Genomic DNA, 17,999 nt, shown 5'->3' with positions numbered 1-17,999 from the left:
TAATGTTGAAGCTATCTTTCAGTAGTTTAGCATGTTGTGATACCCTAATAAGCATACAACAAGATATATACTTATTAGGGTATCACAACATGCTAAACTACTGAAATCAATTATGAAGAACTATTTGCTATTGTGCCTATGTAGAATATTCTAGATCAGTCCCATTTGAGGTTTCTGTTGAGAGCAAGGCAGCTCACCAAGTTTTGGAACAGAGCCATAGAGATCGCTGGCACGTGCAGCATGCAAGTGAACTAAACCATTTATTTTAACTAAGCTGCAAAAATGGCTCAGAAATAATTATAATTATCATGCCACAACTATGAGCAAATTAACAGCTCATGTTTATGCATTCAGTATTTAGCAATTTTGCCCGTCCTGAAAAAAAAGGTACAGTAACAAAAACAGAAAAGTCAGGCAGCGTGGAAAATGATCATGACAGACTGTGTATGTTTTTGAACCTTAAATAAAATGTAAAAAGAGAAAAAATTGATACTACAGAACTTCTATTGTGAAAGCGCATAAGCTCAAACTGAAGTATTTAATTCCAGGGAATGTTGCGTTTGTTTTTAACATCAGTATAGACAGCACGGGGCTCCAGCAGGGGAGCTCAGGTTGATCTCAATTTGGCAGTCAACCTAAAAACAGAGAGGCTGACGGCAACGCAGGCATGAGGGCTCCCTGAGACGACCCTCCTCACACTGTCAACAGAGTTGATTGAGCGTGAACGAGACGGGGTCTGACAGCACCGGCATCTCACTTGCTTTAACTCTCTGTGTCTCATACACCCATTGCAGTGAATTTACACTGTACGTGAGCTGATCTCTTTGTATGTTTCACATTGCTTTCATTTAAGAGTGAGGGAGTTTGTTACAATCTGGGTGTATCACTTTTTGGAACTCAAGACATTTTGGCTGGTTATTGCTATTTCTGTCATGATTTTGATCATGAGCGCAAAGAAATAACACTACCAAAAATGACAGTTTTATCATCATTTACCAACCCCATGTTATTTCAACCCTGAATTTGTTTTTATCTTCCATGGACCACAAAATGAGAATGTTTTCATCCATGCAACAAAAAAAAAGGATGGTAATTTATACTGTCAAGCTTCAAAATGACAAAACTTCACCATAAAAGTAATCCATGCAACACATGCAATATATACAAGTATATTATACATTAAACATCTACAAGTGTATTATACAAGCCATTCATTAACTTGCAGTAAATTTCTTTAATTTTTAGTTAAACTATTACTGTAACTGGTATATATTCTAAGAAATATAATTTATACAGAAACAAACTGGACCTTTGGAAGAGTGTGCATATTCATGCAGATTCATACATTTAACCTTGCAATGTGATTTAGACAACTGAGTGTCAATGTGTTTATGCATGCAGATCAATGGACATGTCTGATTGTCTATTTAAAGAACAACATTTGATTTTTGATGCTGGAAATATCTAATATCATCTGTATGTCTGTGTGTGTCAGGTAGTAGAGTTTGATGATGGCTCAGGCTCTGTGCTGCGGATCCAGCCATTACGGACACATCGAGATGAGGCCATTTATGAGTGCACGGCTACCAACAGCGTTGGAGAAATTAACACTAGCGCTAAACTTACTGTATTAGAAGGTAAGAATACACTCTCTCCCTTTCTTTCTCTCTCTCAAACAGCATATTACTGTCCTAGCACTTCATGAAGATGTCCAACTGCAGTTATCTCAATTTATGTTTTTTGGTGCAATTAGGAATGGTGCATATGTGAAATTAAAATAAAGCTGGCTGTAGACTGAGTATTTTTGGTTCCTCTCACACTCAGTTTCACTCAGATAATTACCATTCTGAGAACATGGCAAACAGGAATTGAGCTGAAGTTAGATTCAGCAGGTGGTCTGACTGACCGGAGCTGGGGCAGGGCGGGTCATGCAAACAGCTTTTCATGGTAGTTTCCTTTTAACTTTGAGGTTCCACATGTAATCACTGTTAGCCTTGGCAAATATTCACTTTGTTTAATGAAGTTACCCTAGCACAGTAACACAGCGGGAAGATCTGATTAAAGTCAACATCAAAACTGATGCTGTTTACTTTTTTAATACACATTCCTGCTCTTATTGCACATTATTCATCGGCGCATGTTATTCCAAAGAAGAGAAACTAATAACTTGCAACCTCCAAAACAACATTCCTTTTTGTCTTATGTCCCCTAGGAGATGCTCTGGAGAATGAGCTTGAACTTTAGCCTCCACATCAGGGTCAAAAAGCCCCCACAATCCACTGCAAACTCTCATTCAGCTCTGATTCTGATTTGAAACACCCACTTTACACCATCCAGTCTAGTTAAATATTTCCCATGAAAATATTCCTCATTATGAAAAGAAATTATTTTTAAATGCCATTTCATTGTAACTTTGAGGAAGACAGAGAAAGAGGTAGATACGGAGAGGAAGATTATTGGATATATATTGTGGTGGGGATTTTTTTGTGATTTTTTTTTTTTGTTTTTGTTTTGTTTTCCTGCAGGTTACATAATTACTCCAGTAGGTGGAGACAAGTGACTGAGTCAATTAATCATTTATTCATCCGATTTGTTCAAAACATAAATGAATCAAGTGACTGGCTGCATCAGAAATGGCATACTTCCTTATTATATAGTAGGCGAACAACAGTGTATGAAGAATAGTATGTCCGAATTCACAATACTCATGAAAGAGTTGGTGAAATGTACCCGGACAACTTAGTACCACTGAGATTCTTAGGTGTGTATATGATGGACATTGACTATCCCATGAGGCCAGGGGAGAGACTTTGTGAGTGGCAGTGAGTGACACAACTGACACTGGTGGGTCACATTGCAGTGACAACATGATGGATGTAGTATGGCCAGATTATAATACATGTTTTTTTTAACAATTGCAAAGTAATTACTTAAGCAAAGGAAATACCCACTCAGAGACTATGCGATTTCGGATGCAGCCACTGTCTTCATGAGTGAGTCATTTTAACTGTTTCATTCAAAACACTCATTCATTCAGGAATGAATCAAGTGAATCTCTTTATGAGTGAGTCATTGAATCGTTCATTTAACTAATTTGTTCAAAAATGCTTATTCCTTCAGGAATGACTCAAGTTATGTTATTTATGAGTGAGTCATTGAATCATTTACTCAACTGATTTGTTCAAAACACTGATTCATTCAGGAACAAACACCACCTACTGTGTGTTGCCAGTTAATCTTGCTTTGAACTATTTCCAATGTCAGTGCAAAAATGGACTGACATTAATGTGTATAACATCTAAGTAACTCAATATTAACTTCTTGTTTATTGAACTGTTGCATAAAAGCAATACTACACTGCTGGTCTGAATATGAACTGCTGTTGTTATCTGTGGTCTTGTGCCTACAACCTAATCTGGGCTGATATTCAAAACAAGCAGTCTTGCTTGTGTGATATTGCTTAAATATATTTTCCCAAAAAACTCCTTAAAATGTTTCTTGTCTTCATCTCACATGCTGACTGAGGGATACGGTAAAAAGTTCAGCCAGACCAGGCATTTTGTTCTCAGTGGTTTGTTATTCTGCTGATGGTTATGAAGCTTATCAGTCCTCCATCTCACAGGACTGTGAGGGGAAGAAACACACACACACACACACACACACACACACACACACACACACACACACACTCTTCCACAGGATTGGAACATGTGCAGCGTTCTGATAGCTGCCTCTGTTCTCAGTAAGCCTTGCTGTGGTTCCTCTGCTCAAATCAAAGAGTTGTGTGTGTATGTGCATTTGTGTTTAAAGATTCAAGTTCATTTCAGGGCACATTTGTGTAGATTACCTGTGCCTGCAGCTCTGATAGAGTGATTTTTCCATGCCTGGCCTTCTGACCATGCGGTAGATTACAGCACACACACACACACACACACACACAGATAGAGGCGATATGCGTCATGTGAGCATGCTGTACACTTCAGCTGGATTCATGTTCAAACATGAGGAATATGGAGGTGCTGATACTACATGGTGATAAATCTCAGTCCAAACTCTGTTCTTAGACAAAGAGCTGAAGCGGCTGCTTGCTTTAGTCCACAGTTACAGCTCACTGAAATTCAACATCCTCTTGTAAAGGTGGTTCTAGTCATAGCATGGCACCATGGGCCACAAATCAGGGTGTTTGTCTTTTGTATTATATCAGTGTACTAATCTGGGGAATTCAGTGAGAGGGAGTAAAATTGTGGGTTCATATGATGCCAACCGTGTTTGAAACTGGTCCACGCTCTCTAATGCTTTCAATCCAAAGTGTTGTTAAATGTGCGTTCTGAGCCACGAATCAGCAGGTGGGATGAACCTGTGCAGGAATTGGGTTTGTAGGTTAGGTGTTTTGTCTGTGATCTCATTATATTCGGAGCAACATTTCTCGCGTCCTTTGGTATATATCAGTGTTCTTGTTCACAGACTATCAGATTTTCTTGGCTGGTTATTACTAAATCAGTTTTCTCAAATTTGAGTGGTGTTTATTGACAGTTACACAGTGGAACACATGGTACTAATCAAGCTTGAAGATTAAGCGCAACATGACAATAAGAATAAATTAGCACTAATTATGTTCTTCTGTTGAGGGTTTATTCATTTACGTTTTACTATTTAGTCAAGTTGTGCAATCAAGTTTTCTCTTCTTTGAGCCAGTTCTGTTTGCATCTCATCTCCTCTTTCTCTCATTTTATTTGTTTTCTCATCTTATCCTGTCTTGTCTTATCTTTACTCTTTTTCCTGTTATATCAATGAATCTTTTCATCTTGTCTAATTTCATCTCATCTCTGCTCATTTGTTCTTATCTTTCTCTTCTGTTCTTGTTCTGTTCCTCTCCTTGAATCATCTTTCCTCTACTCTTTTCTGAGCCTGTTCTTTTGACATTTAATATCATCTGGTTTCATCTTGTTTAATTTAATCTCTCATTTCATTTCATTTCATTTCTTCTCTTCTCTTCTCTTCTCTTCTCTTCTCTTCTCTTCTCTTCTCTTCTCTTCTCTTCTCTTCTCTTCTTTGAGTCTGTTCTGTTTGTGTATCATCTCATCTTTACTTTTTTGTTCTTGTCTTTCTCATCTTTTCTCATTTTGTTTATTTTCACTTCTCTTCTGTCACACATCTAAACACATGATCAGCATCTAAAATTTGAGCTCAAGAAGTACAAGGCCTTTTCAGGATCTCCTGAAAATACAGCATGCACTACATGCTCCACCATCCAGTTATGGAAAAATTCCTCTAGGTATCTTTTCCCAGAATGACAGGAAGTGTCAACTGGAGTGACATAAAATTGCAACTTATAAGTGACATAAATGTAAAACCCGTACACAGACGTCTCCCCTGACAGAAAGCCAATATATAGCATCGCTTTCTTTGCATGCAAATAGATGAGGTGATTCAGGCAGGTAATTTTATCCCATAGACATTTGCAAATGTATTCTTCCCACAAAAGTCATTCCTTATCGGCAAACGTGTTCTGCAGACAGACACCATATGTTTATTTCTCCCCTCTGTTCGCCGGCGTACATCTTGAAGCTGTTAGAAAGGCCTTTCCAAAGATCAGCTAATGCGTATAACAGGGCAGTGGGCAGAAATTACAACATGCCATTTCCATCCTGGCATTTCACACACACAGAGTTGCTGATCCATGACATAGGTTTAGTTTCCAGTGGTTGGCAAAAGCCCAGTCCCCCACTGAGCTGAGTTAGATTTTAGCAAAATATCAATTACTCAGCTCTCCATCAGTCGTGTACTGCAGCAGGGTAAACACACACCTCCTTCCTCAGCATCACTGGGCTACCTGCCACATACACCTACAGGAGACATTTAACACTACGAGCAGCTAAATTCACCATCAGATCACTGCATATGTGTGTGTGCGTGTGTGAAAATACTGACTAAGGTTTGGTAAAAGATGTCCATCCATCTATCCATCCATCCATCCAGCCATCCATCCATCCATCCATCCATCCATCCATCCATCCATCCTCTATCTATCTATCTATCTATCTATCTATCTATCTATCTATCTATCTATCTATCTATCTATCTATCTATCTATCTATCTATCTATCTATCTATCTATCTATCTATCTATTGTTCTATCTGTTATTTTGTGTCTTTCTTACTATCTATCATTCTAAAATGTTTACAATATATTAATTATTTTTAAAAAATTCTTTATATCTGCTACTATATAACTATGTGGTAATAAAGATTAGGTTTGTTGGTTAAAACCCACCACTTGCACGTATTGCAGTTATGTGATCACTGTTGTTGAATCCAAACTACAGAGCAAAAAAAACCTTTTAGTACTGACGTCACAATTACGTCACACCATTAGCTGGAGGCAAAACAAAGCGAAAACTGGAGGCGGCCAATACAAACGAGCACAGAGTCGCGGCTACATAAGGAGCTTAAAATGTCATCTTGTTGTGTTGTTGGGTGCCAGAATCGACAGAGTACAGGCTCCAATTTGAGATTTTATCGCATACCTGCTGCCACTGCCAGACAAAAAAAAAAAAAAAAAAAACAGTTGTAGTTAAACGTAATAAAACGAGCAGACTGGACAGAAACGATCGTCAAAAATGCTTGCGTTTGCGGCACACACTTCATATCATTTAAGGTTAAATAAACTATTGTCTTTGGTTGGTATGGATTATGGTTTGGTTACATGTCTAAAGATTTCTCATGTATGCCCACCTAATCAGAAACTGGAGATTTTGGACAGTGAGTGATCTTACATATTCAGATATAATTGCTAACAAAACAAAACAAGCTAACAAAACTTGCTAGCTAGCGTTAATGAATTGGTCAGGGGAATCGTTCTGCCTCCACCTAAGCTCTGCCCACAAGAAACATCACAATGTTTACTAACTTAAGGGGTCTATAAGCCCACTGTTGCAGAAAAAGGAAGAGCCAGATGAGGAGAACAGACAGAAGGTGCACCTGATGCTGGAGGGAAGAGTGGGTGACTGATGTCTATGATCAGAATATGCAGCGCAATGAAATATGAATGATGAAGAACATTCGCCAGCTCTGTTTGAGGAGGACCTACAAAGTCTTAATCACATGCTTGCATGCGTAAACACACATGCACACGCTGCTGCTGCTGCTGCTGCTGCTGCACTTAGTGAAGAAATGCATAAATGATCAGCATTACATATGAATGAGTGCAGCTAAATACAGCGCTTCATATATCCGTTTATCTGGTTCACTTGTTCTCTTTCCAGCTGGTTACAACTGTTAAAGTACTGGGTGGTACCATGGTAAAGTGATGTGTCCGTTTCCGATATGGAAATTTTATATTTAGGGCCAGATTTACTAAAGGTTACACCAGTGCAAACCATCTTTTGGCATTAAAAAACTATTGTCAGGATTTAATAAAGACACGCAGTGAGAAATTAGTGCTGAAGAGCCGTGGAAACGGTATTTTTGCGGCTCAACTTATTGCATATGCATTTGAAGGAGTTTCCCTTTCAGACACAAAATTTAAATTAATCATGCAAGGTGATTTACTAAAATTTGCACTCGTCAATTTTCACTGGTGTTTGCACCATTATTTACTGCCCCCCAAAAAAGCCTGTCTTAAACCAGACACTAACCGGCAGATTGCATTGGTCAATCCGGAAATGATCCAGCTGCATCTGTGTTCTATAATTTGTGCGTCGTCAGTAGATCACCCGCAGAACTTTCCACTCCCATCAGTGCTTTTTGGAATTGAGCTCTCACACCAAGTTGCCCTGTTTAGTAAATCTGGCCTATAGTCTACCATGAGACATCATATACTGTTGTAATCCAAGGTAGTAAAAGGTGCATTTTTAAAAAGCCATATCCACAAAAACATGGTACAGACATGTAACTCAAGCTGTTATGGCTCATTAATTCAGTTGTTTATTTGTTTATGTTTTCTTTGAAGTTCAGAATGTCACGGTAACCTTCGTTGCGTTCTCATTAAACTGCCGTACTGTGAATCTGTGTCTTTCGAGCCTCTGTAATCTCTCTGTTAGTATGGATGTTGTTTGATCAAGATGAGAGGCACAGAAATATAGAATGTTTGAAATCTTTTCCTCTAAGCATTTTGATTCTCTTCTCCACCTTAAATTGATCTGAGACTAGCTGTTGAATAATTGACACTGGAGGAGATACAACAGAGGAACACGTCTCATTTCAGTTGATGTTGGGACTAAATATACAGGGAAATGTGTGCCGTAGCTCAGAGATAGCTTTTTTTTTTTAACTCTTTTTCTACACATATCATGTATTATTGAAATGAAAGAGTTTGCACGTTGGAATTTGCTTTTGATGAAGAGCTATGCATGCTCTTTCAATCTGTCTTCCTCAGAAACATCACGTCTAAAGCTGCATTAAAGCATGAACTTTCCAACTGAATGACTTTCTTTTTCTGTAAAACACAAAAGAAGTTATTTTTCAAAATACCCGGGTTCCTCATAAGAAATAAAATCATACAGGTTTAAAACAATGAAAAAAATAGAATATGTGAAGAGATGCAGATATTATTAAGATATTTATGATTAATCATTATGTTTCGTAATGGATTTCCTTATGGCAGTGACGACTGGCCCTGAAATTAATTCATTTTTTATTGGATCATAAATTCTAGTTAAAATCTTATTGCTTGTGAACATGGCATGCTTCTTAAATAGTTACCAATTTAATATGTCTTGTTAATCTGTGAGACTTATGACAGACATTAATGATGGTGAATTGAATCCGTGTTATAGGCATATGTGTGTCTGTGACTGGTTTTCTTCATCAGGTTTCAGGCTGTCAAAGCTCTTGACCCCTGAGAAGGCATTTCAGTCATATTTACATTGGTCAGTAATTTCAAATGCTCAGTGTTAAGCATCATCAGCTACAGTCATAAATGCAGAAAGAGCTTCAATTTGGTTTAATTTCCCTGAGGATGTGCATGGTATGACCTCATATCACAGACCACGGCTCAGCTGTCTTGCACTCAAAGCGACGGTGTCACTGAATGCTGAAAGAGATCCTTCGAAACCCTCCAGACTACTTTTCACAGAAGATACTGCTTTCCTACAAACATGTACCATCTCATGTATGTTCAGACCCTCAGGCCAGAGCATTTTGAATCTAACAAAAACATGTTCTTGTCATATTAAATCCCACAGTCAAAATAAAAAAGGAATTTCCTTTTTTTTTAAAAGGAAATTACACTTATTATTGGACAATTACAATTATTGGTAACACTTTACAATAAGGTTTCATTAGTTAACATTAGTTAATATATTAACTAACATGAACAAATGAAACATTTGTTACAGTATTTATTAATCTTTGTTAATGTTAGTTAATAAAAATACAGTTGTTCATCGTTTATGTTAGTTCATAGTTTTTTTGTCACTTTGGCACATTTCTCAGATCAGAACTGAAATTCTCAAAAGTACTTGTTTAACCACCACATCATCTAGTCACTTGTGCACATCATAAAAGCAGTTTCTCATTCTTTTAAACAAATTGCAAATGCTTTAGTACATTCAGGCAATTGATTATTTGCAATTGTCTGCTATTTCCTACATTATCAATTGCTAATGTCATGTTGCTCAAAATGTATTATGTGGTTCTCTGTTGAATAGTCTTAGCCCTCAAAACATCTAGTCTTTAGTTCATCGCACAAGTCATTAAATGCAAAATGGTTGACCTAGTTATCACAATGTGTAAAGTATATTATCTATACATTTCTATTAGACTTTTGTAAATGTGTCCAGACTTGATGAATTTTGCAGGTAAATCCTGAATTTCACTAATATATTCAGGGGAATGTAAAGCATTAGATCAACCAATGACCCAACCAATTCTCTACTACAGCTCAAAGAGGCATGTCATGAATCTTCAATTATAAAGCATATATAGACAGAGCACAACACGAGAGTTACAATTTCTGATAATGGAAGAACATCATGGAAACAAACAGGGTCAACAGCTGGACATGGTCAACAACTTGCTTTACACTTACAGTATAGTAGGCTAAATGGACTTTATACATACCATACACATGAATACATATATTCAGTGTATGTATATAGTCTTGTCTTTTTTATCACAAGGACATTTTGCAGTAATTTGTTGACAGACCAACAGTAAATACAAAACTGTGAATCCTGTCCAGTGTTTTGCAATCAATCTCCCCTATATAAAGTAATGTGTCAATTTGTACTGTTATATATAATTGACATATGCCATACAGACAAAGTGCAGTCTTGTGCAGTTTCAATCACTGTCATAAAAACTGTAGCCATAGTTTACATCTGAAATATTCATCACTGTTATATTGACAACATGGCTGAGCTTTTTGTCTGACTTCGAGAACAATGACGCAAGGACTTTTCATTTTGATGGCACTGATATGTTCATTGACATAAATACTTGCTTTTAAGAGATGAACTAAGGATTTTGAGCAAGTTACAGGCTTTTGCAGGTAATCCAATATGGTGCTGTTTGTACAATTTTTTAGAGAAATTAGCATACTTTTTTTGCAAATTTTAAGGATGATTCAAGAAATGTGCCAAAGCAACTGAGAAAAACTGTTAATGCCTAGATCTGTCATGAAACTCTAGATGGTGCAGGCTGATGGGTTCTTAGTGTAAACTGATTATATTCTCAGTGTTAACTACTTGGCACAAGCTGATTGGTTCATGTTGCATCTGCAACCAATGAGATTGCTGTTCACATCATTTAAATGGCTTGTTAGCATTCACTATAGCAGTTTCAGCATACTTTCAGAGTTCCTCTGAAACCCTCCACCTTCCCCAGCTTCACCTGTATAGATCTGCAATGGGTAATTTATATATATATGCTATATGTACAGTAGCAGTATGTCTCACATACGCACAGCAGCATATCAGCGTACGTATTGGCAGTGCAAATTCCTGTACTTCGTCTGCAGCAGCAGCAGCAATAATCAATAGCAGCAGTGTAGCAGATCTATTCCACCAAGACCAAATACATTAACATTTTCATTTCCATGACCATGCTAAAAATCTTAGTCATAATAGAACTAATGTTAACAAACAAAACTTTTGATGTCAATAATGTATTAGTAAATGTTGAGATTAATATTTATTTAGATGAATAAATGCTGTAGAATAATTGTTCATTCTTAATTCATGTTAACTAAAGTAATTAACTAATGTTAATGTTGCAACTTCAATATAGTATTTGCAATACTGTCTTTTGATTTTGGGATTAAATGTGAACCAGACATGTTCTCGACAGGTTTTGTGAAATTCCTGACCCATAAGATGTTATTTTGAACTCAGCTCCATGTTCTGCTCTGATTATTTTCTCTGTAGTAAATGTTTATCAAAGTCCCTTAAAGACGAGTCATTTCACTCGGCGGCCATCTTTGAAATGCCTCTCGGGCATGCAAGTGCAACTCCTATCTCTTTGACTGGGGAAACATCAAATTCTCCAAAGCTGTTTGCCAAGCCTTCGATTATATTTCATATTTGTAATCACCAATGAAATCTGACAACAACTATCTCATACATTTTTTTCCAAACGCTCAAATCATAACAAAAAAAAACGGTATTTTTTAGGCTGGATCAAGCTAATGCGCATGCGCAGACCTAAATGCGTGTCTCTTGTGCCTCATTTCGGAGGCGCGCGTCTGACTGTTTCTATAGAAACCGGTGCTTCTAACGGCCACTGCAGTGACGCGATGGCTTTACAAGTCGGTGATTGGCTATTATTTAGAAGGCGGGACTTATTCCGCCGTATTGCACGTTGTACTTTCTCCCATTCAAAACAATACGAGTGACACGTCTTGTGTTATTCTATAGTCTTTGATGTTTATGCTGAAAGTGAAAAGGAGTCTGGTTCATGGGTATTTACAAATCCTGTGTGTCTTGCTCTTAGTCTTTGGTATCTTTTATTGTAGGTCATTCTGCATGGCTGGATGGTATATTGTCGTTATCATCCTTTGCTCTTCTGGAACCCTTGTTTCAGTCCAATAATAAAGGTAGAAATGGAAGTTCAAAGAAACCGAGATATGAAAGGAGTATAAGACTGAGAGGGCATTGGTTCATTTCTTTTCTAGCTTAGCAACACAGCAGTGTGTCAAGTAACCACAACAGGAGCAGTAATTTGCCCTGCTGGGGTGGAATCGGTCTGGCAGAGAAGCACTTTGTTACGGAGGCAGTTAGCCATGTATTCGTTCAATTTTTAAACTGTATAACTGAGATGGAATATACTAGAAATGGACCATGTGGAATGCCCTGGCCGCTTGACTGGTAAACTAACTACCTCATTACCTTCAGTGAGATATAAACAGCAAAAAGTCTAACATGTTAAATGAATTACTATAGTAGCACAGTGAATAATACCTGCATTCTGATCAACTGCACATTTCCAAGACATTGTCTCTGCTGTATCTTAACAAAAGCTAAGCTTTTTTCACACTTTTTTACCCAATATATATTTGTTCATGTCCATATTATTTATTTATTCATCTTGCTGAACACCTAAGTGAGGGTTCAACTTGTACAGTTTGTGTGGATGTTTTGGATTTCTGAAAACCCTCTCAATGTCAAAACCTGCAATAAATAAATAAATAAATAAAAAGCTAAGCTTTAGAATTCCTTAGAAAGCTTCAAAGCTTTCCACTTCATTGGTGCGGCTGTCATTTGCACCTTGTGCATGTTTGTTTATTAAATATTTTGCCTCTATTTTACACATGTAAATCCCCCAAATCAACACAGAAATGTGACTTTAAATAACTCTGTAGTTCTGCACTGAGAATATTAAGAATTTCTTAGTACGAGAAACCCATGTGCCTTTAAAAATGTGTTAATGGCTGAAATATGAGATGGCATTTAAACCATTGTGCATGTAGCGTGTAATTTCCGCATGCCAGAAAAGAATGTCTGTTTCAGAGGCGCCAGTTAGGTGCCATGGTGGAGTCCTGACCTCTGACCTGTCCGCTTGTACTATTCAGTAGATTAAAGCAGAGAAATCCAAACCCTGAGCTGAATCCATGTGCAGTTCAACACCAGAAACACATCCACAAGACCTATTGTCTTATTCACTTACTGTCAAGGAAGAGTCCACAAAGTTGTTAGAAACATAAAGGCCTAGTGCTTAGTGTCTTCTAAGTCTTTTCTGCTCACCAAGACTGCATTTAATAATCAAAAACAGAAAAACTGTAATATTGTGAAATTATATTACCATTTAAAATAATTTTGTTTGTTTGTGAATATCCTTAAAATATAATTTATTCCTGTGATGTAAAGCTGAATTTTCAGCATCATTACGGCAGTCTTCAGTGTCACATGATCCTTCAGAAATCATTTTAATATACTGATACCTGATTATTATCAATGTCGATAACAGTTTTGAGGAAACTGTGGGAACTGGGCCTTAAATCTGTTGGCAATCACACACACACACACACAAAACTGTGCACTGTACACAAAAAAAAATGCACTCTCTTCAGTGTATTTGATTACTTGGTTACTGTAGGGGAGATACTGTTACTGCAGCAACTGTAAAAACACATCAAGGCTTTCATACATACATTACAGCACTGCCCACTGTTCATGAGCACAAAGTGAAGGTAACTCTATAGGATTCCTTTGAAATTCCACAGGATTCTTCACCGACTTATGTCTTAGTAGGGTACTCTGCTAATTTGCAATGTAGAGAGAGTGTTAACCATGGCCTCGGGTGCGTGGAGATACTCGCAGAACAAGTGTACTGGGTAACATTAGGTGTTATATAAGGAGCAAAGGAGAAGCATGCAGCTAAGCATGCTGGGTAGTTAGCGCTGCACGTCACCTCTAAACCTCATCATTAGACTGTGTGTTGCCGTCAGCCCTGAGGCTTTCTTTATCTCTCTCTCTCTCTGTCTCTCTCATTGCTTGATTCTTTCTGCTCTTCTGCACTCTGTTCAAGGATGCATACCTGCAGACGTGCTTCGTCTCGCTCTGTTATTAACCTGTTTCATAAAAAATAACATCCTGGCAAAATATTTTTCTACAGCTAAATGCTCTGCAAGAGTTTATGAAAATGGGAAGGAAGAATAATCTTTGTTTACTTTCGTAGCTGATGTTAAGCTGCTTTAAGAGCAATTTGATTATATTTCTTTCTTGATTATCCTTTCTAATGGATGTGGCATTTTTTTCAAGGTGTATTTTAAGTATTGGCCGATCTGTATTTGTGCGGTTATATAACCTGTTTAATGGGTGTGTGATTTTGTCCTGTTTCAAGGCGTGCCACAGGAGATCCAATGTGTTTAGAGTTTCAGACACATTTGTATGCTGCAGCTATTAGCCAAGAGAAACTGCAGTTTATCTTACAGCAAACAGGCCATGTAAACACACACACACACACACACACGCACACAACTCTGCAGGGATGCCGGAGCCTGATAAAGAAGTAATTAAAGCTGCTGGATTTCTTACTTCAATAATAACAACTTATTTACCAGATGTTTTTTTTCCCTTTTCCCTGACATTGAAAAGTATTTGTTCATTTATTATTGTAGTTTGTTTATCGATGTCGTAATTTGTGTCAAGGAAATGTTGTGTCTTGTTTTTAATTTCCCCAGACAAAGAAAGTTCTTGAGATGGCATCTCTGCTTTCCTTTCAGGTCAGCCAAACGTCCCATTCCCAAATCAAACCAATAACGTCACATGCATTGTAAAAAATAATTGTAGCAATTTGCTATCACAACTTAAAATCTAGTGTTAGATTCACTTTACCGGATTTAACTTGAGATAACTCAAATATCCAAATTGTCTTCAAACTTCACATTTCATGTGGACTAAACTTAAAATTTCAGCACAATAACTTTTTTTACATTGAAACAACAAATTTGTTTTACAGTGTGGGCAAAACATGGCTATGGAATTGAAACTCGCCTCCAGCAGATGAGGGTAATTTTGCTCATCATTGACTTTGTAAGACATCTCAAATTGACATTTGACAAGAAATGCTGTTGCTTAGTTGCAAAGACAGGCGCTTGAAGAAACATTTGATTATTTCTTGAAGAGCAGATGAAACAAAAGCTGTCAGTGTGCCTGATGTCTGATTGGCTGTTTGCTCAGATGTTCACTTTGTTCTCCTGCACACTGCTTTTCTTAGCATGCATTTTGAGCGCAAATGACTATTTGCTTTATTTTGATGTAATAAAGTGACAAATTTAGAGGGTAACTTTAGGGTCTCAATTTACTTGATATCAATCAAGTCCATGCTTTTTTATGCAAAGTTCAACTCTTTGGACAACAAGACATAGTAAAACATCATTTTCTGTCAGTTTTACATCAGCAAAAGAAGCACTGTTGTGTTTGCTTGCTATTCATGAAATTCTGTCATTGTCACTGTAATGATAGACAAAACATGATAAAAACTTGCAGCTCAGCAATTGAAAGCCGGCTCATATGCACACCGTCATTCATCTTGAAATCATATGATTGGATTCACATCTTCTGATTGGTTCTTTCGTAGCTTAGAGGGGACTTGGAGGCTTTTGCTGACAATAGGAGGTGCCGTTTAGCAGTTTCTGCCAACGAACCGGTATTTCTGAATGGTCTGAAGCTGGGATTTAGCGGGTTTGAAGTGAAAGTATTTTCTTATGTGCAGAGAGCATTTTTCTTTCTTTCTTTCTTTCTTTCTTTCTTTCTTTCTTTCTTTCTTTCTTTCTTTCTTTCTTTCTTTCTTTCTTTCTTTCTTTCTTTCTTTCTTTCTTTCTTTCTTTCTCTCTCTCTCTCTCTCTCTCTCTCTCTCTATATATATATATATACTATTATAGTAATGAATGTAACTTTCACACTTCATATTACAGGTAGACAGTACAAATATTCCAAGTGTTCCACGGCCAAACAATTAATTTGTGCGAGGAACAGACCCATTGTTTTTGTACAATTGCATTTTTGTACAAATATTGTCTCTTAGTTAAAGGTGTATTATGTAAGATTTTTGCAGTAAAATATCCAAAAACCACTTGGCCAGTGTTATATATTTTGTTCACTTGAATACTTACAATATCCCAAATGTTTCCAACTATTTGTAAATTGTGAGAAAACTGAAATTTTATCCAGGGCTCTGGGACGCGTGATGAGTCGCCTGTCAGTTGCGTCATACCCGCGTTAAACCCTCGGTTTTTAATATTGCATGTTTTAATAGGCAAGGGAACAACTGTTTGGTTACACTTATAGACAGAAAACTAATTGTATTTATATAGCTCAACACGTTGCATTGTCCCAAGATTCCGCGCTCAAACTTGCTGTCATCAAGCTACGCCTTTGTTTTGAATAGTCTTTTAGCGACCTCTAGCGAACAGAAATCTTGCACCTTTAACATAAGATCATAAAAGACGGCATACATAATAATTATACAAAAAGGGTTTTTAGATAAAGTATAGCTTGTCAAACTGCAGGACACTGCTGAAACTACCCTTTTACACATAACTGTCTTTTGCACTTTACACAAATTTTGTTGACAAGACTTTTTTTTTGAAAAGGGAATCCCTTAGTCCGCCTTTTTTGTCATGAGAACAATTAAATAAGTGAGATAAACTTTTATTTAACATAGCATGAACAGTAACTGCTGTAGACACCTATCATTACATGTTTTGTTGTTGTTTTTGTTTTGTTTTGTTTTTTTGTTTTTTTGTAATTGTATAAATTATTTCATTTGAATGAAGCACATTAAAAAAGGAAAAGAGCTTCAGACATTTTTTATCCTATTCTTAAAAAAAAATGTGCCCAATGAAGTAATATAAATTGCAGATATGGACAGAAAAACACTGCTCTGTTCCTCCAGTGCTATGACTCCAGTCACAAACAGCACCAACCTCCAGCCTCAGATGGAGTCTGCTGACTTCTGCAAACCTCCTGGGAAGATGCTTCAAAGAGCCAGCTTCAAACAGCAGCTATTAAAGGCTTATTAGTTACTGAGATACTGTGTGTGAGAGAGTGTGTGTTGCTGTGCATGTGTGTTTATGTGTGAGACAGATAGTTGAGGGGAAGGAATTAACAATGCAAATAAATTCTGCTAGCTAATTATCCTTGATGAAACGGAAAGAAGGTCAGCCCAATGGTGATGGCAGGATTGACAGAAGCAATTTACAGGGGCGAAGAAAGTAGGATGAGGCCACGCCCTCTGACATCACTCTCTCTAGACGCCTACATCACTGTCACTGCCACTTGTGCTGGTTTCCATTATGATGTGCTGTTAGACAGCAGACATTGAGCTTCTGCTTGGATGAATCTGGAACATGCTGCTTCCTTCAAGTCCTCCTGAGGGGTTTGTACACCCTAATCCTTAATAGTGGCAAATTATTTGAATCTCCACATATGCACAGTAATGATGATTCACTGACAAAGTGTTTATTTTTTTCATATATATGAAAAAAACAAAACAAAACAAAAAACAGCAACTGTTTTGATCCAATTCATTCAACATAGTGATTCACTAAAATGAATCAAATAACCAGTGGGGGGATTTTTGTATCATTGATATATTATTATAGTTTTTGTGAATTTTGTAATTAGATTTAATTTTTATATTTTCTGTTTTCACTTTAATTTTAGTTAAAGTTTTGTTTTTTTGTTTTTTGTAATTTTTTTTAAATGTCTATTTTTTATTAAGTTTTAGTTTTTAGTTTATTTAGTTTTAGTTATTTAGTTACCGTAGTTATTAATGAATTATTCTTTTTTTATTTTCGGTTAAAAAATAGGATAGGATAATAATCCTAGTTGAAGCACAAAGACATTTCTGTATATATATATATATATATATATATATATATATATATATATATATATATATTTTTTTTTTTTTTTTTTTTTTTTTTTCATAGTTTAGCTGTTCTGAATTTGCTTTTATAAATTCAGTTTAGTCTGTGTGATGTAGACGTTCTAACAGTGAGTCATATGACGTGTTCTTTCAGAAGAACCGGCTCACAAGAATCAAACGCTCATGAA

At 36.8% G+C, this 17,999-nt stretch overlaps 1 protein-coding gene across 6 annotated transcripts in view; it reads left to right on the top strand.

Annotated features, from left to right (window-relative positions):
* ptprfa (protein tyrosine phosphatase receptor type Fa) overlaps positions 1-17,999 on the top strand; it is a 274,429-nt gene that overhangs the window by 132,083 nt on the left and 124,347 nt on the right. For 5 of the 6 annotated variants that reach the window (XM_067374744.1, XM_067374747.1, XM_067374746.1 and 2 more), the window contains exon 4: positions 1,496-1,637. In XM_067374744.1, the coding sequence (XP_067230845.1) occupies positions 1,496-1,637 (142 nt within the window). Of the gene's footprint in view, positions 1-1,495; positions 1,638-14,902; positions 14,949-17,999 lie in introns of those variants that run through there. The other variant, XM_067374748.1, reaches the window with a different exon arrangement.

This window comes from Chanodichthys erythropterus, chromosome 21, assembly GCF_024489055.1.
Source record: "Chanodichthys erythropterus isolate Z2021 chromosome 21, ASM2448905v1, whole genome shotgun sequence".
Classification (NCBI taxonomy): domain Eukaryota; kingdom Metazoa; phylum Chordata; class Actinopteri; order Cypriniformes; family Xenocyprididae; genus Chanodichthys; species Chanodichthys erythropterus.
Note: the sequence above shows the minus strand (reverse complement) of the source record. Positions and strands in the feature narration are given on the sequence as shown.